Below are 27,978 nucleotides of genomic sequence, written 5' to 3'. Positions count from 1 at the left end.
TGTTTACTTTCCCGCAACTACAATTTTTACTAAATCTGTTTGTTTTAGCTACAGGACTGGTCGATTATTGAAATAGTAGCTTGTACGTTATAAGAGGTCAAAATGAGGCTTCTGCTATGTGTAGCAGTGATTGCTATAGGTATGTAAATTTGTATATTTTGTACACTAACTACCCAGCATAATGTAACTACTTATATACTACTTATATAAAATCCTTAATTTCATTATATATACCAACGTTTTTCTTGGCCTGTTTGGCAGACAAAACGTATATATATATATACATTTTTTAAACATGGTGGAATTTACAGCCAATATTTTGAATTTAAAGCTATCACTGGCCTAGTTCAAGCTGTAATCACATGTCTCCTGTACTGAAATAAAACAAGGAACATAATAACCCAATAGCCTACTCTTATTAATATCTCCCATTTAAATGTACTTTTATGTTTTATAAAATACTGGGCCAAAAGTGGCCTGCCTGTATCTAACCCAGAGGTGGTGGATTCAAGACTTATTGCTGCTACCATTGTTGGCATTATGTATCCTCGCGCATGCCGCTAAATTGCAATTGCTTTAACCCAGTGGTTCCTATTAGGGTGTCGAATTCTCAAAAAACAAACAAAAAAATTTAAAAATCCAAAAACTATTCACCCACAAATTAACATATATGGTAACTTGTAGGCAGACATAGGGTGTATGAAACAGAACACCCGTGTTTTATTAGTGTCAATACCCCACTACACAAGGATAAGTAATTATTGGCTATATGAATGTGTTGAATGTAACTTACTTCATCTTCGCATGGCCGAAAAACCACCATGTATGTTACTTTGTATAAGATTTTTTGGTAGGATTTTATTCATTTCTTTATGTTTGGCTGAGAGGTATGTTTTTTTGTGAGTAATTCTTCTTTTGGAGATATTTTTTTAAGTGTGGCAGATAACTTGGACAACCCATTAGTGACCACTGGGTTTGAGCAATTGCCCTTAAGTGTCTTGCTCATAAACACAAAATTTCATTCATTATTTTTTACAGGTATTGAAACAGCATTTGCGCAAGGGGGATGCGCCGGTAGCAGTTGTTTCCCCAGCACAGGTGATTTATTAGTTGGTCGTGGAGATATGTTGTCATCTACATCCACATGCGGACAGGAAGGAAGAGAGCGATACTGTATTGTCAGGTAAAAAAAAGAAAAAAAAATCTCAGAAAATAATCACCCAAAAAGTAACATACTTGGTCAAAAATTGATATGAAATAAAAAAAAATCCCCCAAAAAATAATCACTCACTAAGTAACATACATGGTAACTCGTAAGCTGGCACGACGTGTATGAACACCCGTGTTATAACGACTGTCGTTTTTGACCATGAGAAGATAAAGCAAGTTAGATTCTTTCATTCATATTAGTTTTTATTTTAACAGCCATTTAAAGGACGTCCGAAAATGTTTTACGTGCGATGCTTCGGTGCCCGCTCAAGCGCATGAGGTCTCAAATGTTATCACCACCCAACTGGATGATCGCTTACTAACCTGGTGGCAGTCAGAAAGTGGTCAACAAAGAGTAAGATGAAATGTTTAGGAATCATAAAAAAATATTTTTGCCTCTTTTTTGCTATGATTTTTTTAAATTTTCAGATAACATTTTTTTGGCATTTTCAGTTTATGTTTTAGCTTTAAAAAAACGTTTTAGTATTTTAAATTTTTTTACATTTTCCTTTGTAATTCTGAAAATGTATTTTCTTTGTTTTTTTTAGTAAACAATTTTTGAAAATTTTCTCTAATAAAATCCCCTAATTATTTTAAATTTAAATTTTTCGTTTTTTTTCCAGGTTTCAATTCAGCTTGATTTAGAAGCTGAGTTCCAATTCACACACATGATAATGACATTCAAAACTTTCCGACCTGCTGCCATGTTTATTGAACGTTCAATGGACTTTGGAAAAACATGGGCTGTGTACAGATATTTCGCTTACGATTGTGACAAATCATTTCCGGGAATTCCAGAGGTAAATATATAATACAACAAAACAGTATGGTGGGGGAAGATGGGACTCCTTTTGACTTCATTTTCTAGTCCCATTTGGTAAAAAAACAAAAAAACATTCAAAGAAAACCTGTACACCCATGTTATAACTCAGCAGTGAGCATGAGGTGTATGAATACACCATGTGTGTCTGGTGTGTAAGAAGACACCCATGTTATAACCTAACGGTGAGCATGAGGTGTATAAATACACCAAGTGTGTCTGGTGTATAAGAAGACACCCATGTTATAACCTAACAGTGAGCATGAGGTGTATGAATACACCATGTGTGTTTGTTGTATAAGAAGACACCCATGTTATAACCTAACAGTGAGCATGAGGTGTATGAATACACCATGTGTGTTTGGTGTATAACTTTAAAGCAGTCACCAAAATCACTACAAAAACAAGCATAAGGTTTATCAAGACATAATAATACATCATATTTTAACCCAGCCATGCGAGGATAAATAAATAAATTACCATCATTTAAAAACCTTTTTAATTAACCAGTGGCCACCCCGTGAGATCGACGACGTTATATGCGACAGTAGATATTCTCTAATCGAGCCCTCAAATGGCGGTGAAGTTATTTACAGAGTTCTTGAGCCTTTTATCACAATTGACGACCCCTATGTACCCAGGATTCAAAATCTGCTCAAAATCACAAACTTACGGTAACTAGTTAATACAGGATTTTGCTGCTCAAAAATCATATATATATAATATATATATACATATATATTAATATACATTATATACACATATATTATGGGATTTTACTGCTAAAAATACATGGTTTTACTGCTCTCTATAATACATATACTAGTTACTGTAATATACATATATATTAATATACATTATATACATATATATAATGGGATTTTACTGCTTAAAGATACATGGTTTAACTGCTTTAAAAAAATCTCAAAATCACAAATCCGTACTAGTTAATACTGGATTTTACTGCTAAAAATTTTGGTATTTTAGTGCTCAAAATTTAATCTGCTTAAATTCAGAAAATTACCGTAACTAGTTCATATGGAATTTTACTTAAATATTTTTGGCTGTGATTTAGCTGGTCTGTTATGTTTTAAAACTGACTGAGAATACTTTATTTTGCCCCAGAATTGCTGGCTAAAATGGTGCAGACTTTTTCTGTGGCAAATTTCTTATAAATCGACAGTAAGCATGAGTGTACAAGTACATTATATATCTTTGGTTTAAATAGTAGGGTGGGGGAAGATGGGACACCTTTTCATTCTATTTTTCCGTCAAAATTGGTGGTAAACAAAGAATATTTAAAGAATTATAAAACTGCATCCTTACGACTCCAACAGACCGTTGTTATTGTTTAAAACACAATCAGGATGTTTGGATATTATGTTCCAAAGGTGTCCCATCTCCCCCCACCCTACTATATATATAAATAAAGGGTCCTAGCATGGAACATTAAACAATTTTTTTTTCAGTTTTAATTTCACCGAGCTGCATACACTTGGCGACGATTTATTGGATTCTCGAAACGACATAAAAAACAAATACTACTACGCTCTCTATGAACTCATTGTACGCGGTAACTGCTTCTGTTACGGCCATGCTGATGAATGCACGCCAATCAATGGAGCTCACAGAGACGCACACACTAATAGTGTTATGGTAAGTCTATACATATATACATATATATATATAATTTTTTTATTTTGACCTCCAAAAAAAGTTCCAGCGATTTTTAGTTAGTAATTTTCTTGTTTTTTTGCTCATTGGCCAAAGTTAAGTTATTAAAAAAAATTAAGTGAAATTTGAGTTTCACTTTATATATAGTTTTATATTTTGACACTATTCTCATATTTGCAGAGAGTATTATGTAGATAAATACTATAATGTAGAGTTTCATTTTTTAAATTTTTTTTTTGTGTTCTGGTGTACTGGAATTTCCCTTTCATTTGCATATTCTGTTTTCACCAATGCAGGACAATGCGGCCGCTACAGAGGTAAAATGTAGCTTTTGGAAAAAATCGCAAAAATAACGAAGTTTCTGCCTTTCCTTAATTTTAACCAAGTGTGGTGGTAATACAGTGTAATGGTCTATTTTTTTATTTTTTTACTAAAATGTTATCAATTTTGATTAAAGACGTTAAAAATGTACAAAAATTCAAAATTGTGCAGAATATAAATTTGTGTAAAAAAATATATATATATACAATATATAATTTTAAATATAAAAAAATAATATAAAAAAATTGAAAAATTGGCCAAACCCTGTATTTTAAACCTCACACTTTTTCTTAGTGCTTACAAATAACCTCTTTACCTTTTCTTGCTTATTTGCTTTTTACTTTAACCGAAATTGCGGTTTAAACTTGTCGTTTTATAACCAGAAGCCACAATTTTGAAGCCACAAATTTTAAGATTCGATTTTAAAACCACCTTTTAAAGCCACAATTTTAAAGGCAGCTTTTTGAAGCCAATATTTTTTTAAGTAAGTTCAGAAATTTTGGGGTGTTTGTTTTTATGGCTTTAAATTTGTGGCTTTATTTTTGTGGCCTTTATATTATACAATTCTTTAACTACTATTTCCTTCCTACAGTCTGTAGTGGCTCAAAACCAACGAAGAGTAAGTAAAATGGCCTCACAGTTTTGCTACCCCAAATTTGACTGTAAATATTCAAACGCATTCACCCAATTTAGCATGCGTGTCACTGAATCAAAATATTTTAAACAAAATTGTAATTTTAAGATTGTACCGTCAAGTGAAAAATAATTCTAATCGAATGTGAAATCATAAGAATTCAAAAATCTAACTAAACCTAAAAAAAAAATATGAATAAATTTTAGATGAGGCTGTATAGTTCAGAAAAGTTTTAAGGTAAAGCTCAAGTAAAATACTGCAGTCTCTTTGTGTTGTTTTACAAATTTTCCGGAAAATATTTTTATTTGGTCAGAATGAGTGACAAATTGAAGAATCATAGCTTTTACAATTTTAAAAATTATAAAGTATTGTATTTTTTGCACTACATAGAATACATATATACCGCTTAACCTATTTATTACAGTAAAACTACAAAATTAGTGCTCTTTACATAGCAAAACTACTAAAAAAATATCAAGAAAAAATTAAAAAATAAAAATATCTCTTTAATTTTAATTATAAACAAATTTCCTCAAAATTCTTAAAATAAAAAAAATGTTAAATTTAGTTATATATAAATGTAAACAGAGCATTAGTTTTACGTTGTGTGAAATTTTTTGATTTTTGCCGTAATTTGCCGGCTGCCTAACAACTGTGGTGATTTCTGATTGCTTTTAAATGTACACTATGTCCGTATGTGCATGCTAACACAAAGTTAGCCCTAACCCCCAAAATTTTGACATGTAATTCCGTTTTTACACATTTTCTTACTTTTTCCACTGAAAATAAGTATAAAAAAAATGTAAAAAATTGTTTTTAAAAAATTGTTGTTTTTTTAAACTTCTGTTTTCAGTGTAAAAAGAATTTTTCGTAGTTTTTAATCAAAGTACGAATCATGCATGACGGTATAATGAAATTAGAAATTTTAAATTTTATTTTTAGCATATTTTACAAGTTTGTTAAATTTTAATTGATTTTACAGTTTTTTTGGAATTTACATATTTTCTGTTTTCTACTTTTTAATGTTTTTTTTTAAACTATTTATGGTAAAGCTGTGAATACTTTGTAAACATATCTAAAATTTTTATTTTATTTTTATAAAAGTATCAAATTTTCCATTTTAAAGACTTTTTCAATACTCATTTCATAATTGTTTTATCCTAAACCCAAAAGTAAATTCCTCCAAAAATTTTTATTTTTACATTTTTTTTCAATTTTTTTTTTTTTAATTGACGTTTTTTTTAAAAATGATTTTCTAACAGGTGCATGGTCGTTGCCGATGTCAACATAATACAGTCGGATTAAACTGTGAACAGTGTCTGCCATTTTATCAAGACCAACCATGGCGGCCCGCAGAGGCTGGCATGCCACATGAATGCAAAGGTAATCCCTATTATCTAGCAATGTAGCTAAGTGATTAGTAGCCTGTCCCTAACCCAGAGGTAATGGGTTCAAGCAGTGGTGCAGCTAGAAAAAAATAAGAAGGGGGTTTCAATAAAAAATTTTCAAAAAAGTTGTTTATTAATTTTTTTAAAAATTCTTTTTTAATATTTTTTTTGGTTTAAAAGGTGCGCCACTGGCTTCAAGGCCTGTCACTGCTACAATTGTAGGCGTATGTGTCCTTGGGCAAGACTTAATGGAAATTGTTGGTTGTCTAAATTGTCAACCATACAAATAAAAACAATTATCTCTACTGCTACTACTGTTCTTGGGCAAGACACTTAAAGGCAATTGTTCCAACCCAGTGGTCACTAATTGGTTGTCCAAATTATATAAGTTGTCAACCATACAGAAAAAGAAAGTGCTCAAAAAGTAACATACTTGGTAACTTTAGCACGAGGTGTATGAAACAGAACACTAGTGTTATAACGACTGTCGTTTTCCAGCCACACAAAGTTAAAGCAAGTTACATTCAATTCATTTATCATGACGTTTAATTACTTCCCAACCGGAATAAGGCTTTAATTTTAGTTCAATTGACCAAATAAAGGATATCCTGTTTGCCCAGTGTTGCGCAAACTTTTACCAAATCAGTGTTTACCAATTTTTTTCTCATGGAAATCTTTAAGATTGATTTTTATAAAGCAAATTTAAAAAAAATGTTTATTTTCTAGACCGCAACTGTTATTTATTATGTATATAGTAGGGTGGGGGAAGATGAGACACCTTTTCAATCTATTTTCACCTCCACTTTGGTAGTAAACAAACATTCAACGATTTTTTATAAAACTTTATCCTCACGGCTCCCATAAATCGTTGTGAATTGTTTAAAACACGATCAGGATATTTGGTTATTATGTGTGAAAGGTGTCCAATCTTCCCCCATCCTACTATGTATTTATTTTATTATAATAAAATAAAACATTCTAAAACGTTAAAACGTCTAAAAACGGTGTTTCACTTTTTTTGTAAATTTTTTCTACTTTGGGATTTTTTTTCTGTATTATAGGTTTTTGTAAGCAAATTACAAAAGAGTTCATAAGCAAAATTACCAAAAAATAACCAAAAAGTGACCAAAATTTTTATGGGCAAAATTATAAAAAAAATTACCAAAAAACTACTAAAATGTTTATAGCCCAATTACCCCAAAAACATTACTTAAAAATAACCAAAATGTATATGTGCAAAATTACCCAAATAACATCTCAAAAACTGTGTATTTATGTTCTCACAGCTTGCAACTGCAACAACCACGCCACTGAATGTCATTTTGACCCTGCTGTATATGCTGCCACTGGCCAAGTTTCTGGGGGGGTGTGTGAAAACTGCCAACATAACACCGTAGGCAGAAACTGCGAGCAGTGCGCATCGTATTATTACCAAGATGCAAGCAAAGACATTCGAGACCCAACTGTTTGCGTTGGTAAGTCTAATATATATTTTTAAGCAACAAAAAGGTGTTTTTTTGGAGAAAAACTTTTGATATATTTTGATGCAGGTGATATAAATTATATAAATATATAAAATAATTTTTCATAAAAAAAACAAGTAAAAAAACGTTAAAAAATTACTAGAAATCGTTAGTTTTTTTCTAAAAGGGCAAAATATTGTAATTAAAAAAAAAAACTTTTATTTTCATTTAAAAAAAACAATTTTTTAAAAAAAAAATTTTAAATTTTTTTTTTTAATAAAACTTACTGCATGCTCTTTGGTGACCTCTGGTGTTTGTATAGCTTGCGACTGCGACGTTGCTGGCTCGCTTGACGATGGAATTTGCGACGGTCTCACGGACCCAGATTTAGGCATGATAGCTGGCCAGTGTCGGTGTAAACAGTACGTACAAGGACAAAGATGCGACCAGTGCAGAGATGGCTATTTTGGACTCGATGCCAATAACCCCAATGGATGTACAGGTACAGTGGTGAATTTTGGGTGTGATTGCGAGTGTGTGTGTTAATGTTATAATTTGATAATAACTTTACTTGTTTCTATGATTGCGGTAGCGAAGATTTAGAAATATTTTAAATGAAAAGACAGGATATAGCGACAAAACAACAGTTGTTAAAACACGCTTACAGTTAAAAACATATTTGCGTTTAATTAAACGACAATAACGTAGTTGAACTACTGTCAAAATGGTTTTGTGTATATTATTGTTTGAGCAAGACATTTAATTTTGTATCAAAATGACTTACCACAAAGTTATATATGTGGCAATTTTAAAGCATTGAGAAAATTATATATATATATATATATATATATATAAATTTTTTTCAAGGAATACTGTTAAGAAGAATTCTTTAACGAAAAATAAATCAGAGTTTAAATAGAAGAATGAAACTGTATCACATTTCATCATTTAGTTAAAATGCTTCGATTTGTACATTTTAAATTTAATTATGTTTTGCATTTTTTTTGTAAAAATTTATTTAGTTATTAATATATATATATGATTTTTTGTGGTAATTGTTTTATTTTTTTGTTACAGCTTGCGATTGCGATTCTTTGGGCACTTTGTCGGGTGCTAACACATGTGACAGCGAGACCGGTCAATGTATTTGCAAACGTTTTACAACTGGCAGGAGATGTGATATGTGTGTCGTAAGTATTACATAATTTTAACAATATTTTGATACTATTATAGTATTTAATACTAAAATAGCCATTTTTCTATTCCGTAAAATATCATTCTAATTTGATTGTGTTTATTTTTCTAGTTTACCGTTTTTCTAGTGTTAGATTTTTGATGCCGAAATATATTTTTAGATACTTTTTTAGTTTAATAGCTATTTTCAATTCTGTAAAATATCATTCTAATTTGATTACGTTCATTTTTTTAATTTAGTATTTTTTCTAGTGTTAGATTTTATTGCCTCTACTTTTTTAGTTTTTTTTTATAGAATATTTAAGTTTAAATAAAAAAATTGTACAAAAAATATATTTATTGTTTTTATAAATCAATTAGACCTAATATTTGAAAATTTAAGTTAAAAAAGAATAGAAAAAATAGTTTAAAATATAATAATAATAACTTTATTTGTCTCTTCGATTACGGTGGCGAAGATTTAGAAATATTTTAAATGAAAAGACGGGATATAGCGACAAAACAACAGTTGTTAAAACACGCTTCCAATTAAAAAAACATGTTTACATTTAATTGGAAGAAAATAAGCGTGGTCGCTACACCTAGCAGACAAACGAGCCATTTATGTTTAATTATTATCAAGTTAAACTTCTAATAGAAACAAAAAATAACTTAATTTAGAAATATTTTAAACGAAAAGACAGGATATAGCGACAAAACAACAGTTGTTAAAACACATTTACAGTTAAAAAAAATTATTTTTATAAAAAAAAATTAACCAAATTTTTTTTAGCCACAAACCTGGGGGATGAGTGCGATACCACATGGGTGTAACGAATGCGATTGTGATATTGGTGGCGCATATGATAACGATTGTAATCAAGCGTCTGGACAATGCAATTGTCGTCCTAACATTAACCACAGAAGATGCGATTCGGTGATTTCCGGAAATTTTCTGCCAGGACTGGATTATTATTTGTACGAAGCTGAAGATGCAGAAATTCAAAAAGTAAAAATAATTTTTTTTTTATATTTGTTTGATTTTGAATTTTTTCCTATTTTCTTTGTTTGGTATTTTTTTCATATTTTGTGTTGGAATTTTTTTTAGTTTATTTTTTTCTAGCTTTTTTTGCCATTTATTGTTAGAAATACCTATTACCCAAAAATGCCTCATTTTTTAATTTTCAAATAAGTAATTTTTCATGTTTCTATTTTGTCGTTACTTTTTGCGATTTTATTTTTATATTCTTCAATTTTTAAACAACAACATATAAAAATATATATTTTTCGAAAAAAAAAATATTAAAAATATTTTTTTTTTATTAAAAAATTAAAAATTTAATTATCTTGTTTTTCCCAGGGTGCATTTGAAGACAAGCGAAAGCACGTTCCACCCCTCACATGGACAGGTGACGGGTTCATGCTCGTACAAGAAGAAGGGGTTATTATATTCACCGTCAATAACTTGCCGAAATCAATGGATTACAATCTAGTGCTTAGATACCAATCTACAGTAAGTTTTATTAATATATATTTTTATACAGTGGCGCAGCCAGAAAGGGGGGTTTAGAGTGTCCAACCCCCCCTTATAAACCCCCCAAAAAAATTGATTAAAAAAAAAATTGAAATTTTTTTGAAAAAAACCGCCCTTATTTTTTTCTGGCTTTTTTCTGGGTTTAGAGTGTCGCGACCCCCCCTTATAAACCCCCCCAAAAAATTGATTAAAAAAAAATTGAAATTTTTTTGAAAAAAACCGCTCTTATTTTTTTCTGGCTTTACCTGGGTTTAGAGTGTCGCAACCCCCCCTTATAAACCCCCCCAAAAAAATTACTTAAAAAAAAAAAATTTGAATTTTTTTTTATTAAAACCCCCCCTTATTTTTTTCTGGCTTCACCACTATATATATATATTATATCTATATAGGTGTGTGTGTATGGGTATTTATTTTTTATAATGGACAGAAAATAGGAAAAAATGAATGTAATATATATAATACATATATATGTATGTGTGTGTGTGTATACAAAAATTGATAAAATACCAAAAAGTAACATTATTGTAAAAATAAAAAAGTTATGAGTACATCTACTTTTCTTAATGAAGAAATAACAAACATAAAAAAAAAAGTGTGGATGTAATAAATAAATACAATGTAAATATTAAAAAATAATTATAAAAACAAATCGGCAAAAATATGCCAGTAAAATTCTGTATTATATATATAAATGTATTATATATATAATGTGTTTCAGTAGATTGACATTACATTATTACCCACAATAAAAAAATAAATATATTTTTTTCAAATTTAACAAAAATTATCAAAAAAATTGGAAAACAAATTTAAAAAAAAATGTTTTGTTTTTTAAAATTAGCAAAAAATTAATACAAAGTTTAGTAAAAAAAAATTAAAAAAGATTTAAATACCTGTTTTTTTAGATGCCAAATATGTGGCAGTACGTAGACGTGACGATAGACCGACCTAACAGAGGGAATATTCCAACTTCAAGTCCCTGTGGTAACACAAGACCTGAGGATGATGAATGGATGACGTCACTACCTGGACCACCAACCACACATAGTAGTTTGGGTGAGATTTTCAACATATTTCAATTTTACCTACAATTAGTAGGGTGGGGAAAATGGGACACTTTTTTATTTCATTTTCTCATCGCGTTTTGTAGATCTTCAATCAATTTTTACCTATATATATAATTATATATAGTAGGGTGGGGAAAGACGAGACACCTTTTTATTTCATTTTCTCGTCGCATTTTGTAGTTCTTATTTCAATTTTTACCTATATTTGTATGTATAGTAGGGTTGGGAAATGATGGGACAGTTTTTTATTTCATTTTCTTGTGCCATTTTGTAGTTCTTATTTCAATTTTTACCTATATATATATGTATAGTAGGGTTGGGAAATGATGGGACAGTTTTTTATTTCATTTTCTTGTGCCATTTTGTAGTTCTTATTTCAATTTTTACCTATATATGTATGTATAGTAGGGTTGGGAAATGATGGGACACTTTTTTATTTCATTTTCTCGTCGCATTTTGTAGATCTTCATTCAATTTTTACCTATATATTGTATAAATAGTAGGGTTGGGAAATGATGGGACACTTTTTTATTTCATTTTCTTGTCCCATTTTGTAGTTCTTATTTCAGTTTTTACCTATATATATAATTATATATAGATTTCAATTTTTACCTATATTTGTATGTACAGTAGGATGGGGTAGGATGAGACGGAATTTTATTCTATTTTCTTTCCCCATTTTGTAGTTCTCATTTGAATTTTGACCTATATATGTATAGTAGGGTTGGGGAAAGATAAGACAGTTTTTTTATTCCATTTTCTCGTCTCATTTAGTAAGTCTATTTTTCGATTTTGACCTATATATAATAGTAAGGTGGGGGAAGATGAGAAAAGTTTTCATTTTATTTTCTTCTCTCATTTGGTAGTAAAAAAACTACTATATATATATATATATTCATCGTTTTGAATTCTACAGTTTTAAATGTTTCCTTTTGTTGAACATTTTACTAACTTTTTTTCTTTAAACTGTTTATTTTTGTATGTTTAATATTTTATGTTTTTTCAAAGGTATTATATGTTTGGAAAGTAAATACACTTATCGTATTATACTGGATATGAGAAGATATCAACGTGAACACGATCCTAATGGTCTTACACCGGATATTCTGATTGACTCAGTAAGTAAAACTGACAGCGAGCATGAGGTGTATAAAACCTGAATAAAGGAGAATGTAACTTACTTTATCCTAGCGTGACTGGAAAACGACAGTAGTTATAACACGGGTGTTCTGTTTCATACACCTCGTGCCTGCTTACGAGTTAGTGGAGTTACCATTTATTTTACTTTGTGGGCGATTTTTTTTTCTTTATTACCTAAACAAGTATGCATTGACGGTGAGCATAAGGTATTCCTCCAATCTTTTTAGCAGCGTTTCTTAAACTTCCTTGTATAAGAGGGTAAATGAGCTGCCAATCAAAATCCACATATTTTAATGCGACAGAAAAATTGTGCCAATTGCAGTACTTTATCAGACATTAAACTCGTTGCCAAAAAGAAAGCTCATTCGTCGCATTAAATATAACTGCTGTAATTAGCTGCTTTCGCTTTTAATAACTGAGCGTCATATTACATATTAGGGGTAAATCGGATAAGCCTCTTTTTTTAAATGCTAAAACATACAAAGAGTTTAAGAACCACTGCATTACAGCTTCTTGTGGTTCCGGTCCATAGCGGTTTAGACATGTTCCAAGGTACCATCGAAGGCCGACAGCGCACGCGACAGTTTACGGAGCTTGAATGTGAAGAAAGTGAAATGTACGTTCCTGACAGAACCCCCCATGAAGAATGTGCGGACCTTCTTTTCTCAATGTCTGCTATTATACATGACGGCGCTAAACGTAAGTTTTTTGTTACTTTTTAGGTGTTCTTGTTTTTTTAGTTACTTTTTTGGTTGTTTTTGTTTTTTTGTTACTTTTTAGGTGTTTTTTTTTGTTACTTTTTAGGTGTTTTTGTTTTTTTTGTTACTTTTTAGGTGTTTTTTGTTTTTTTTGTTACTTTTTGTGTTGTTTGGAAAGTTTTTTTTTGTAGAAAGGCCTGAATGTGAATAAGTCATGTTTATTTTTTTCAAACAATTTAGTTACTTTATCTAATGTTTAAACAAGTTCATTTTTTTACATAATAGCAAAAAATCAGTCATTTAACATCTACAATTAAAAACACCAAAAATTTTTGTTAAAAATTTTTGACATTTAACATCTAAAAAAATTTTTTTTTTATATATATATAATACAAAAAAAGTCATTCAATAATGCCTGTTATGTATTTCAGCGTGTGACTGCAACCCCCAAGGCAGTACAAGTTCCATTTGTGAAACATGGGCAGGCCAGTGCCAATGTAAACCAAATGTAATAGGACGCAAATGCGACCGATGCGCTCCCGGAACTTATGGATTTGGACCAACTGGGTGTAGAGGTAAGTTTTGGTAGGGTACAAGGTTCAAGGCGCGATGCTGCTATTTATTCGGCGTATGTGTATAGGCAAAATGTTTATCAGTAATTGCTTCAACCCAGTGGCCACTAATGGGTTGTCTAATTTCTTGGCCATATATAAAAACAATCAACAACAAAGTTACATACATGGTAACTTCTAAGAGAGCATACGGTGTATGAAACACACTCGTGTTAATACGACAGTCGTTTTCTGGCCACGAGAGGATAAATAAGTTAAAAATATTCATTCCTTCTTTTACCGTACAAATACTTGGTAAAATTACTACAATTTATTTTTTTTACAATTTTTTTTTACTTTACAAATTCTAATTTTTTTTTAATATAATTTAAATTTTTTTTCTATTTTAGAATGCGATTGCGACGCGCTTGGATCTAGAAATGAGTTTTGCGACATCGCGCGCGGTCAATGCGAGTGCCTTCCGGGCGTCTCGGGCCGCAGGTGCAACCAGTGCATGCCTGGACACTACGACTACCCTAACTGCTACAGATGTAACTGCAATGGACATACGGACTCCTGTGACCAGGAAACTGGGGAGTGTTTAGGATGCAGAGATAACACTATGGGCGCACATTGTGACTCGTAAGTTTTTTTGTTTGGTATTACCTAAAATAGCTGACTTGTTTGGAAATTTCATTACATGAAAATTACATGAAATAACTGACTTGTTTAGGCATTTAGACATTACAAGAAAAAACTGACTTGTTCAAAATGACATAATATAACTGACTTGTTTAAACATTACATGAAATAACTGACCTATTTAGACATTACATGAAATAACTGACTTGTTTAGACATTACATGAAATAACTGACTTATTTAGACATTACATGAAATAACTGACTTGTTTAGACATTACATGAAATAACTGACTTGTTTAGGCATTACATGAAATAACTGACTTGTTTAGGCATTACATGAAATAACTGACTTGTTTAGACATTACATGAAATAACTGACTTGTTTAGACATTACATTTATCTAGTGTGGCGGGGCAACGACAGTCATTATAACACTAGTGTTCTGTTTCATACGCCTCGTGCCAGCTTACGAGTTACCATGTATGTTACTTTGGTTTTTGTTTTGTTTCATTATGTGTGGCTGACAATTTGGACAACCCATTAATTACAGTTAAGTGTCTTGCCCAAGGACACATACTCCCACAATGGTAGCAATGACGAGCCTTGAACCCATTACCTCTGAACTCTTTGCCCCACAACGCCAAATAACTTAAATAATTTTCATTGTCTCCACAGCTGCATAGATGGTTACTACGGCAATCCGTTATTGGGAAGTCTAGACCAATGTAAAGCGTGCATGTGTCCCGATGGCCCTGGAAGTGGTAGGCAGTATTCTACAGGTTGTAGACAAGACCAAGTGTCTGGCCAAGTCGTTTGCTACTGTATGCCTGGCTATGCAGGTAAATTACCACTGTTTTAATTGTTTTTTTTGTTTTTTTTTTAGCCCATTAGAAAATAGTACTGTTTTTTGTTTTATTTTTTTATTTTTTATTTTTAGCCCATTAGAAAATAGTACTGTTTTTTGTTTTAATTTTTTATACTACCGTTTTAATTTTTTTTTCCTTTTTTTGCGAAAATTGGTTACTCAGCTGAATTATTATTCTTATAATTAATTCTTTTTCACTTTCAGCCTATAAGAAAATATTACTGTTTTTTTTTAATTTTTTATATACTTCCATTTCAAATGCAGTTTTTTTTTATCGAGAAAATTGTGTTAGAATCTTAGCACATTAAAATACTACTGTTTTAAATGGCAATTTTTTTTAAAGTAAATATTATTATTTTAGTGTTATTTTTTTACAAACCCTTTTAGAGTGCATATTTTTTTCTAATACACTTTTTGCAGTGAATACTTTTTTTAGTTTAACTATAATTATTATATTGTAAATAACTGTATTATTTTCACCAAGAAATATAGAAAAAAAATTTATAATTTTTACCAAAATGCCTAATAATTAATTTATACTTTTTATCATTTTTTTTATAAAAATAATTTTTACAGTGAAAATTGTTTTTTGAATCAAAACATATTTTTCAAAAGGTGCACGATGCGACCAATGCGCACCGGCCTACTGGGGCAACCCCCAAACAGTGAACGGGCTGTGCCGAAAGTGCGAATGTAACAATAATATTGACCCGTTTGACCCAACAGCATGTGATAGTGCCACAGGTGTCTGTACAAATTGTTTGCATAATACAGCTGGTCCACATTGTGAGCAGTGCAGGGATTACTATTACGGAAATCCACTTGATCAAAACTGCATGGGTAAGTAATGTGAATGTAACTAAAGAAAGAGAGTGTATCACTTCTCCTTTGCCGACATTGGAGATGCGCGTTCTATCTTTTTTATTTCGTGTTTTTTTGTGAGTAAAATTTTGTACCAAATGTAATACATGAATAAATGTACCTTGCTTTATCCTCGCGTGGCCGGAAAACGACAGTTGTAATAACACGGGTGTTCTGTTTTATACACCTCGTGCCAGCTTACGAGTTACCAATACCATGTATGTTACTTTGTGGGTGATTATTTTTTTGGATTTTTTTTATATTTTATGTATGGCTGATAATTTGAACAACCCATTAGTGGCCACTGGGTTCAAAAATGATTATTATTGTTTTTTTTGTGTTTGTGTCCTTGGGCAAAACACTTTACAGTAATTGCTCCAACCCAGTGGTCACTAATGGGTTGTCCAGATTGTTAACTATAAGAAACACATTAAAAATAAAATGCTAAACATAAAATAAATGAAAAAGTATTTGTTTAATAAGTCACTGTTTTTATGCCAGAAAAGATAATATAAATTACTTTTTTTTTAATTAAAATATTTTTTTTTTACTAAAATGCGCTGTCCAATAAAATATATACTTAATTTCATTTTTTTATGGAAATATTTTTTACAAAAAAATTTTTTTCTGACCCAAACACACTTTTTTTTAATTAATTAAAATAAATTAAAACAACAATATTTTTAAAAAAATATTGATTTTAGCTTGCCAGTGTAATTTGTTGGGAACCGACAGTTCTGTGTGCGTGAACGGACAATGTCAGTGTGATGCAACAACAGGGCAATGCCCATGTTATCCTAATGTGTCTGGACAAAACTGCGACCAATGTCTTCCTAACCATTGGAAGTTGGCCAGTGGTACGGGCTGTGAATCGTGCGGATGTAGTCCGGAACATTCTTTGGGAACAACTTGCAATGAGGTAATTTTTTATTACTGTTTTTTTTATCAAAGAAACATATTGTAGGGTGGGGAAAGACGGGACACTTTTTTACTCTTATCTTGTCCCATTTGGTAGTAAACAAAGACTATTTAACGAATTTAAAACCGTATCCTCACAACTCCTATAGACCGTTGTTAACTGTTTAAAACACGATCAGGATATTTGGATATTATGTGCCTAAAGTGTCCCATCTTACCCCACAGTACTATATGTATTATTTTAGTATTGACGTCACACTTTTTCACAATTTTTATCATGATTGTCAAACTATGTCTTCTGAATATGTACATTGTAACATAAGGGTACCGGGTTCAAAACTCGATGATGCTACAATTATGTGCCTTTATAGTGTGTGCCTCCCTAAGCAAGACAATTAACAGTAATATATTGGTCACTAATGAGCTGTTAAAATTTCCAGACATTCAGTTTTGCTTGTATTTTGTAAAAAAGTTCTTAAACCTTAACCTTTTTATTGTAAAAAAATGTAAAATTTTTTGACATTTAAAGAAAAAAAAATTGTTTTAAAAGAATTTTTTTGTTTTGTAACAAAAATTTAAAATTTTTTGACATTTAAAAGAAAAAAAAATTGTTTTAAAAGATTTTTTTTGTTTTGTAAAAAAAAATCTTAAATTTTTGCCATTTAAAAAAAATGATTTTTAAAAACAAATTTTTTAAAAAATTTTGAAAAAAAATTTTTTTTTTGTAAAAAAGTTTAAAATCCTCATTTTTTGAAACCAATTTTTTAAAATCTTAACCGGATATTTTTGATTAGATAACTGGACAGTGTCTTTGCGTGGATGGATTTGGTGGTCGTACCTGTCACAACTGTGCAGATGGTTATTTTGGTAACCCAGACATTGAATGTTACGGTAAGATTGTAATAATATTAAATGTATTTGTCTCTCTGATTACGGTAGCGAAGATTTAGAAATATTTTAAACAAAAGACAGGAAATAGCGACAAAACAACACTTGTTCAAACACGCTTACAGTAAAAAACATATTTACATTTAATTGGAAGAAAATAAGCGTGGTCGCTACACCTATCAGACAAACAGGCCATTTATGTTTAATTATTATCAAGTTAAAGTTAAAACATATTTACATTTACGAAGACATATAAAATTTAGTTAATTATAAACGTGTTTAGTTAAAATATTCATTTTTTCTGTACTGAAACATGCATATATGAAATAAGTTTTAAGTTGTATTTAGTCTACATTACAGCGATATTACTAGCAAATTAAGTTTTCACATAAAACGTGCTATTTCAAAAGCATTTAATATAGCTTCTAAACAAAAGTACTGTAATTCACATTAAAACTCTCTTTTTTTTTAAATTTTGCGCAAATTTTTGCATAGAACTGGTTTGTTTTAGCTTCATATGCTACAAGTCCCAAAAAAAATTAGTTTTTTTTTGGGGGGGGGGGGCAATTTAAGTTAAATTTTTATAAATGTTTTGTATTAAATTTATAACATATTTTTTTTAATATTCAGTAGACAGTTTATTTATTATGATATATTATTTTTCTATTACTTTTTTAAAACATAAAAATTGATATTCATTATTACTTAATGCACAGTATATATTAAAGTTATTAACTTTATACTTTCAGAATATTTTAATTTTGCTTTTCTTGCATCAAATTTTTAACTAATTTTGCTTTTGCTGCTTAAGCTGATTGCCCTTATAGCTTTCTTATATAAAATATGTTTTTAATTTACAAATTCTATTGTTCTTCAATTAAAAATATAATTTTTATAAAAAAAAAAAACCTAATACTGTATGTATATACTTTTTTTGTTTTTTTTTATGAAATTTTTTATACTTTTTTGTTTTTGTTATAATTTTTTTTAAATTTTTATATTTTTGAAAAAAAACTTTTTACAAAATCTGAAAGTCCCAAAAAAACCTATTATTTTTTCAATTTTCTTTTTAAGTTATTGCTATCCAGGAAAATATAAATCTAAAACAGCTTATTTTTACCCTGTACTAATTACGGAGTCAAAAAGTGTTAAATAATTGCGGAAAAGAGCTTTTTTTTAGATTTATGTTTTTTGAATGTTTGATTATGTAAGTAGCTACTCCTTTTCCACTCTTCACTACTGTTGGTCCAACAACAACAACAACAACAACTGAGCCCAAGTTGTCAGAAACAGCAACAACAAAATATCCCAGTATTTCAACAACAACAACAACTGAAAACTCCAACACTTTTACAACAACAACAAGTACTCAAAAGCCCGGCATTTCAACAACAACAATATCAACAACAAAAAGCACCCAAAATCCCAGTATTTCAACAACAACAACAAAATCAACAACAACCTCCCAAAAGCCTGGCATTTCAACATCAACAAAAACAATAACAGCAACAACTGGCACCAAATTTCAAGAAACAACAACATTTTCCTTTGACACAACAACAACAAAAACAACAACACAAAATGTTTCAACAGCTAGTGTAACTTTGGGTAAACCTCACGCATGCGTGTGTTGGGAAACGGTAGAAACAGAATGCAAAATCAACTGTAATTCAACATAATTGGTGAATTTGTTCGTTGTAGGCCTCACACTGGTGTTCTAGACCAATATTTTTACCTATTTTTTTTGCAATTTTTTAAACTGTTAATTTGGAAATCTTAATTTAGTTTAAAATTGTTCTAAAATCCAGCAGTTTTTCTATAATTACACCTTAGTAATTTTTGCATGAGCACATTTTCCTGCTATTTCTTAACACTATTTTAGTTTTTAACTAAAATTAGAAATTTTATATAAAAACATCTATATTTTACCATTTATATAACTGTTTTTAGCTTATATTGCATAAAAGTAAATATTCCAATTGCTTTAAACTAAAAGGGTAAATTTTAGTGAATTTTTGTAACTGTACCAGCATTTAAAAGTATTTTTATTATTATAAGAAGCATTTTTAATTTAAATTATATAAACGGCTAAAAAAGACAGAATACAACTCAAAGTAGGGTGAGGGAAGATGGGACACCCTTTCATTCTATTTGCCTGTCCCATTTGGTAGTAAACAAAGAACATTCAAAGAATTATAAAACTGTATCCTCACGATTTCCATAGACCGTTGATAACTGTTTAAAACACAACCAAAATATTTGGATATTATGCGGTAAAGGTGTACCATTTTACCCCAATCTACTATATGTTACATACATAATACTAATTTACAAAAAATATTATTTTTTAGTATTAATATTTTAGTGGGGTGCTAACATTAGATATTTGTGTCACTAATATAATAATATTTTTAGTAATACTACTACAAAAATATGCAATTTTATTTTAAATAGGCTATTGAATACAAAATACTAAGTTTTTTTCCCATATTATATTTATTTTGGAACATATATACATTCATACATTCTATAAAACTCATTAATGCATATTATTGTAAAGTTTGGTACGAAAATCCAGTTTTTTTTTTTTAAATTCTATAAAATTCTGAAGGCAAATTTTTTGTAAAGTCGAAAAATATGCAACTTTTTAAAATGACAATTTTGCTAACAAAATTTTTAACAACTTGTAGAGTACACAAGATTTTGTTATTATTTATTCATTTTAAAAATTGTGTTTCAGTTTAACAAATGTAATTTTTGAACAGAACTAACAAATAACAATTTAAAAAAAAAATAAAAATAATTTTTTTTAACAGAACTAACATATTCAACTATAAAAGAAATCACCGAATTTTTTTATTTTTTTTTCATTTATTTTTATAAAAAAATTTTTGTTACAGCTTGTGAGTGCAACATCTTTGGGTCTGTATCCACGCAATGCAACACCAACACTGGACAATGTGAGTGCAGAGACGGGGTCGGGGGTCGCAGGTGTGACCGCTGTTTAAGAGGATTTACTGGGGAGGTCCCGAACTGTGAACCTTGCGGAGAATGCTTTGATAATTGGGATGTAATAATTTCTCAACTGAAAGGTAAAAAAAATTTTTGAAAGTAATTTTTTTTCAAGAAAACATTTTTGTTATTTTTTATTTTTTATTTTTGTTTTAAAAGTTACATAATGCAGATTTTTGTTATTTCTAAACTAAAAGGTGAAACTTTTTTTTAAGGTAAGGTTAATTTTTAAAAGTCATTGTTTAAGTATAACTGAATTTTAAGTTTAGGCTTTTTTATTCACGTTAATTTTAAAACTGAATTTATTTTTTTAAATTTATTTTATTTTAAATTATTTTGAAACGGAAATTAGGCTTTATTTTTAAACTGAATTTTAAATTTGGGTATTTTTTACTTTTAACTTGCTTTTATTGCTTTTAATAATTTATTAATTTTGTTTTTTTTATATTTTTTTATATATATGTATATATGCTTTTTTTTAGTTTTTAATTTTTTAATTTTTTGTTAAAACTTAAAAAAAAAATTTAACTTTATCTTATGATAATTTTTTTTCCACAGATCGAACGGACCGTGCTATTTCACGTGCACGTGAGATTGGTGAGACTGGTATCACGGGAGCTTATAATGAAGAATTTGAACTTATCACAGAATTATTGAAAAATATTTCCGCAAATGCACTGGAAATGCCCAAACCCGATTTCATGGCAATGGTTGAAACGATACAGTGAGTATTTGTTTAGTTGTTACTTCAAATTTATGATTTTTTGTAAAACAAAAATCTTATGCAAAAAAAAATATATTAGGAATTTTAATATTAGGAATTTTTTTTTTTTTAATAAAACTCCAAACCAGTTTTTTGCATTAAAACAACTAAAACATCTTCCTTATATTTTCTAAGACATCTTCTTATATTCTCAAGACATTTCCTTAATTGCATTATTTAAAAGACAAAACATTTTTTTGCATTTTTGTTACTTCCTAATTTTTTATTTGTCTTCATAAAATTTAGAGTTAACGTTTTCGAGACAAAATTGTGTATTTTTGTTACTTTCTGTTTTTTTATGTTCTCCTAAAATTGAGACATTACCTTAAATTTTCAAGACATTACCTGAAAAATTTGTGTATTTTTTTACTTTCCGTTTTTTTATGTTTTCCCAAAATATAAACATCACCTTAAATTTTTATGACATTACTTTGCTTTTAAACCTCCAGAAACCGCCTAAAACTCCAAGAAGACAAACTGGTTGCGTTAGAACACGATATGACACGTATTCGAAACGACGACACAAAAGTTAACGAAGACATGATTAGTTTAGACGAACAAGCAGTCGCTGTCAATGCTAAACTTGATAATTTACGAGATCAAAAGCAAAGTATTAGTAAAGTTTCCCCAGTTGGTAAGTTTTACTTAAAAAAAAAATTTTTTTTTATATACTATTTTATATAGTAGGTGGGGGAAGATGGGACACCTTTTACCATAATTTTCTTGTCCCATTTGGTAGTAAACAAAAAACATTCAAAGAATTATAAATCTGTATCCTTAGGACTACCATAGACCGTTGTTATTTGTTTAAAACACGATCAGGATATTTGGATATTATGTGCCAAAGGTGTCCCATCTTACCCCACCCTACTATATTATTATTTTTGTAGTTTTAACTTTTATTAAGCTTTTTTTTATTTACAATTACCATAATCATTTTTTTATACTTTTTAAAGATTTTTTTTCTTTAAATTGAAATTTGGAATATTTAGTGTATTTATCATTTATATAAAAAAAGTTATAAATATAGTTTTAAAATATCAAAAATAGCTAAAAAATCAAAAAATAATTTTTTTATTTCAGCCGCTTTTAAACAAGTTGAAGACGCAGCCGCGGCGTCTGAAGCTGCAGAGCGCGCAGCACAAGCCGCGACCACGGAGCCAGGGAATTTGCTTGAACAATCCCAACAAATTCGAGACGCGGTTGAAGCCGATCTCGACGACAAACAATCGGAATTTGATTTCAAACTTAGTCAGGTGAACGATGACATCACAGCCAGACAATCGGACGTCAATGATCTCACACTTTCGGAGCTTAATAAAGACGTAAGGGTTTTAGAAGTTTCTTAATTATTTTGTCCATTTATTTATCAAGTTATATTAATTTTTTGATTAAAAAAAACTTTCATTTTTGCTCAAATCAAATTGTTTTGTGCTCGATTTTTTTCTGTTTGAATTTTTATTTTAAAATAAAAATTTTTCAATACTTTTTTTTTTGTTTTTATTTTTTCCTAAAAAGCAATTTATTTTTTTCCAACTCAAAAATTTTTTTTTGCTAAAAATTTTTTTTTTTTTTTAGATTTGCGGAGCTGCAACTGAAGGCTGTGATGAATCTTGCGGGGGCGCGGGGTGCGACACTTGTGGTGGTATTGGGTGCACAGGTGCCGTGCAATTCGCCAGCGACGCCAAAAACCGGGCTCAAAAAACTCAGGAAACTTTAACAAGGGTTGCCGATGAAACTGGGGACCTTAGAAACAGAGTTCAGGTAAAAAACAATTAAGAAATTAAAATTAAATATTAAAAGCATATATATATATATATATATATTATGTTACTTCTGCAACCAGGCATTTTTTTTTTTTTTAATATTAAGTCTTTGGAAAAATCATGCAAACATATATATATATAAACGATATATCAGTGGCTCATCTGGTATAAAAACGTATTTTTTCCAACGTTTCCTCTGCCATACGGCAAAACTTCATCAGGGAAATTATGAAGTCTCGCTGTATGGCAGACGAAACGTTGGAAATACACTACGTTTTCATACCAGATAAGCCACTGATATATTGTATATATATATATATATATATATGTTTGCATGATTTTTCCAAAGACTTAATATTAAAAAAAAATAAAATAAAAATTAAATATTAAAAATAAAATAAATATGTATATTTTTTCCAAAGACATATTGATAAAAATAATTTAGATTGTATTTTTCTAGATATATATGTGATGTATTAAGCAAAGACAAAGTTTTAATTTTGTTGTCTAGTTGTTAATTTCATATGTTTTTGTAGGCGAAAAAAATGTTTAAATATAATTTAAAAAAGAAATATATTTAAATTTTTTATGAGATTAAATATAAAAAAAAATATTTTTATGAGTAACTATAAAACAATTATTTTTTATAAAATTAAATATAAAAAACTACCATTTTTTTATAGTTATAAAAAAATATTTTTTGTGCAGCTTGCAAAAACAAGCGCCCAGGAAGCGAAAAATCAAGCACAAGAAGCCCACACGATGGCGCAAGAGGTGGAGAGCGTTATTCGACAACAAAATTCTGAAGTTCGAAAACTAATTCAAGATATTCGGGAATTTTTAGAAGGTTTGTTTGTTTTTTTGAAAATATTTTATTTTTTTACCTATTAAAAAATTATTTTTTTTTATTTAAAATATATATATTTGAAGATATCTGAATTAAAACTTGTTTAAAATCTAAAATAAAATGGAAAAAAATACAATTATCAAAACAAATATTTTAAAATTAACCTTAGAAAAGTTTAAAATATTTTAGAATTTATTTTTTAAAAAATTAAATTTTTAAGGTTTAAATTTAACCATGTTTTGCAGTTTCTCTACATTTTGGATTCAATTGTATTTTAGAGTTTTTTTTTAAATAAATATATTAAATAAAAAATTTTCATTTTAAAAATGTTAAATAAATGTATTCAAAAATTATTTTACAAAAAAACTGCAATGATTGTTAAAATTATAACTTATAAATTTTTTATTTTTTTAAATTTTTATTTTTTGAACAGAAGAAAAAGTCAACTCGAATGTCATTTTGTACTTTTGTTTTAATAAATAAATAAATATCTTAAAAAAATATTAAATAAATTGTTTACAAAAAAAATGCAAATAAAAAAAACTGCAATTTGTGTTAAAGTAATAAAAAATATTTTTTTAATTTTATATATTTGTTTTTTTAACAGAAGAAAAAGCCGATCCAAATGACATCAAAGACCTCGCGAATCAAGTCCTCGCTCTGTCTCTTCCTGTTTCAAGATCCGAGATCGATGCTCTTGCAGAGGAAATCCGAGATCTGGTTGATCGACTTCCAAATGTTGATGAAATTTTGGCCGAAACGGACGGAGATCTCGAAAGAGCGAATCAACTTCTTGCAGATGCTAATCAAGCAAAGTAAAATTTTTGACATTTTTGTAATTTTTTTATTTTTTTTTTAATTTTTCTTTTTATTTCTTGATAATTTTTTCATTTTTTAAATATTTTTTATTTTTTCAAATTTTCAAGTTGTTTCATAATTTTTTCCCTGACCATTTAAACAGTTATTATATTTTGTTGTTCTAATTCTTAATCCCTTTTGTTTGTTTTTATTTTATTTAATTTTGTTTTATTTTTTATTAAATACACAAAAAGTATTATTTTTTATCTTTTTTAATTTAATTTTTGATTAACATTAAAATTTTTTAATTTTAACCATATATTTACCACAGACAAGCAGCCACAGCAGTAGCAAGCGATGCTAAAGCTGTCGTCACCGCTTTATCGCAAGCAGATAACGCTTCGAGAGCAGCAGAAGCCGCGAAAACACAAGCAGCCAATGATATTCAACTTGCAGAAGATAAAATTAATGAGGTGTGTGGTATAACTCGACAGTGAGCATGAGGTGTATAAATACACCATGTGTGTCTGGTGTATAAGAAGACACCCATGTTATAACTCGACAGTGAGCATGAGGTGTATGAATACACCGTGTGTATCTGGTGTATAAGAAGACACCCATGTTATAACTCGACAGTGAGCATGAGGTGTATGAATACACCGTGTGTATCTGGTGTATAAGAAGACACCCATGTTATAACTCAACAGTGAGCATGAGGTGTATGAATACACCATATGTGTCTGGTGTATAAGAAGACACACATGTTATAACTCGACAGCGAGCATGAGGTATACAACTAAACAACAATTTTTTTTCAGATAAAGTCCGCAATAACAGATTTGGAAGGCCAAATGACTGGAATTTCGAATCGCATCGGTGAATTCACTGAACGACTGAATGCAGTGGAACATCAACTTACAGAAAACAAACTGAGCCTCGGCAGTGCTTTAGACGAAGCAACTGCTGCAAATGCAACTGCTAATATGGCCCTGCAGGTATTACACTGGTTGTATTAGTTTTTTTATGTTTTATGTAAACAATATAGGGTTGGGATATATTTTTGGGCAGAGTTTTTTTAACTGTTTTACAAAAAAAGAGATTTTTTTTATAATTAATAATTATAACAAGCTAATTTAGAATATTTTTTTGGTAATTATTTTTTGATAGTTAGTTTAGTTTTTTTTACGTTTTGTATTTTGATACTTTTTGCAAAACGGTTTTGCGTCGCAAACAAAGAATTTTGTGAATGTACAATATTTGGTAGCTTTTCTGTACTTTAAACTTTTCTATTCTATATGGGTAAGGTCCTACGGCATGGCAACTCAGGGTACTTTGAGTTTAGGGCCAGATTAGACAAAAAATCACTAAATTTGATTAACATATTTTTAAACTTTTCTGAAATTTTTTGTCATTTTTTAAAGTTTTTTCAAATTTTTTTTTAATAACTTTTTTGTCATTTTTTAAAGTTTTTTCAAATTTTTTTTAATTTAAATTTATTTTTTCACAGAATTTACAAGGTCAGTCCGCTTTAATTAATGAAGCAACATCTGCAATAAATGAAAAGAAAGATAAGACGGACAGACTTGCTGCTTTAAGGAGAAAAGCACAAGAACTCACAGATACTGTGGCTCAAAACCAGCAGCAATTTGAAAGTAAGTGTTTTATTATAACCTAACTCAAAATATAGTGGGTGGGGGAAGATGGGACATCTTTTTATCCTATTTTCTCGTCCCATTTGGTAGTAAACAAAGAACATTCAAAGAATTATAAAACCGTATCCTCACGACTTCCATAGACTGTTGTTAATTGTTTAAAACACGGTCAGGATATTTTGATATTATGTGCTAAAAGTGTCCCATTTTCCCCCACCCTACTATAACATTATAAATTAAAAAAAATTGTTTTAAGCGAATTTAAAGCAATTGTGTATATGCAGTAGCAGAAAACAGCTAAGTTATTTCTCTCAAATAGATTTCTAAGCTTTAAAAAAACATACAAAAAGATAAAACCAATCACCCACAAAGTTACATACATTGTAACTCGTTAGCTGGCACGAGGTGTATAAAACAAAACACCCATGTTATAACGACTGTCGTTTCCTTCCACGCAAGGATAAATATTTTATTATTTTTTTCAGATCATTCTTACCAAATTTTAAATTTTTATTCTGTTTTTTTTTAGGCTTAAGTGACCAGTTGGACAGTTATGACCGACAGTTAAATATGAAAAACGACCGCCTGGATGCATTATTGGCAGAAGTAGAGCGTCTATACTCTTCCATTCAACTACAAGAGAAATATCTTCGCAACTGTTAATAAGAAAACCAGATCTGCCATCTCAGTATTAAATATTAAATCACTTATTGTCAATTTTTACCCACACGTAAAACACAGTTTTTTTTAACTAATTTTTTTTTATGAATTATCAAAAATGTAACATTAATTAACGTTTTTAAATAAAATATAAATGTATTTTACTGAATTCTAATAAAAATATAATTTTAATTACATTTTTTTAAGATGTGTTTTTAAACTTTTAAAAAAAATTTTCTGTAATTTTTGAAAAAAAAATGCGTTTTTTAAACTGCAGTTATTTTTTTAAATTTTATTGCATTTATAGAAGCTAGATTAATATTACAGCATGAATTCAAGTCAGCATAACTTTATATGTGTTTGTATATAGAAGCAACTGCCGCCTGCAGTCGATTTTAAAGTCGAACTGCAAGGTTGAACAAAATTAAACGAACTGAAAAAACGCAAAAAAATGTCCAACCTTAGCGTGCGTTTTTTTCAGTTCGTTTCGTTCGCCTTTGTCCTGTTTTAAGGCGTTTTAAAAAGTAACTGTTACCATTTAACGCCATGTATGCCTGTTTTGTGTGACTTTAAAAACGATCTGGTCCTATTTCAAGTGAAAGTCTCGTAATAAATGTAAAAGGCGAACGAAAA

At 29.4% G+C, this 27,978-nt stretch overlaps 1 protein-coding gene across 7 annotated transcripts; it reads left to right on the top strand.

Moving 5' to 3' along the window:
* Positions 1–11: 11 nt before the first annotated feature.
* LOC100179911 (laminin subunit beta-2) lies at positions 12–27,978 on the top strand. 7 transcript variants are annotated; one of them, XM_026839142.1, is made up of 35 exons: positions 12–139; positions 1,039–1,183; positions 1,426–1,564; positions 1,833–2,009; positions 2,540–2,703; positions 3,499–3,685; positions 4,000–4,020; positions 4,617–4,643; positions 5,921–6,041; positions 7,333–7,521; positions 7,832–8,011; positions 8,587–8,699; positions 9,476–9,691; positions 10,043–10,195; positions 11,122–11,272; positions 12,292–12,401; positions 12,933–13,122; positions 13,553–13,696; positions 14,083–14,314; positions 14,991–15,154; positions 15,796–16,020; positions 16,746–16,960; positions 17,754–17,850; positions 19,063–19,455; positions 20,748–20,939; positions 21,418–21,583; positions 22,072–22,256; positions 22,706–22,947; positions 23,201–23,386; positions 24,097–24,235; positions 24,843–25,050; positions 25,365–25,506; positions 25,852–26,028; positions 26,541–26,685; positions 27,215–27,978. In XM_026839142.1, the coding sequence occupies exons 1-35, from the start codon at positions 103–105 to the stop codon at positions 27,346–27,348; spliced, it is 5,706 nt and encodes a 1,901-aa protein (XP_026694943.1). In that variant the 5' UTR covers positions 12–102; the 3' UTR covers positions 27,349–27,978. The 7 variants fall into 7 exon arrangements, with proteins under 7 accessions (XP_026694943.1, XP_002127794.1, XP_026694944.1 ...); XM_026839143.1 differs by lacking the exon at positions 4,000–4,020 and having other exon boundaries at positions 63–139; XM_026839144.1 differs by lacking the exon at positions 4,617–4,643 and having other exon boundaries at positions 63–139.

The sequence above is a fragment of the Ciona intestinalis genome, unplaced genomic scaffold, assembly GCF_000224145.3.
Source record: "Ciona intestinalis unplaced genomic scaffold, KH HT000159.2, whole genome shotgun sequence".
Taxonomy (NCBI): domain Eukaryota; kingdom Metazoa; phylum Chordata; class Ascidiacea; order Phlebobranchia; family Cionidae; genus Ciona; species Ciona intestinalis.
The sequence above is the reverse complement of the archived record's forward strand: the minus strand, read 5'-3'. Positions and strand labels throughout refer to the sequence as shown.

What these genes read in the sequence shown, in the direction of transcription:
- LOC100179911 (XM_026839142.1), top strand. Translation starts at nt 103, where the DNA reads ATGAGGCTTCTGCTATGTGTAGCAGTGATTGCTATAG. An exon ending in ACAATGCGGCCGCTACAGAG is followed by an intron (nt 4,021 to 4,616) that starts GTAAAATGTAGC and finishes TCCTTCCTACAG; the next exon opens with TCTGTAGTGGCTCAAAACCA. An exon ending in TATTCGGGAATTTTTAGAAG is followed by an intron (nt 24,236 to 24,842) that starts GTTTGTTTGTTT and finishes TTTTTTTAACAG; the next exon opens with AAGAAAAAGCCGATCCAAAT.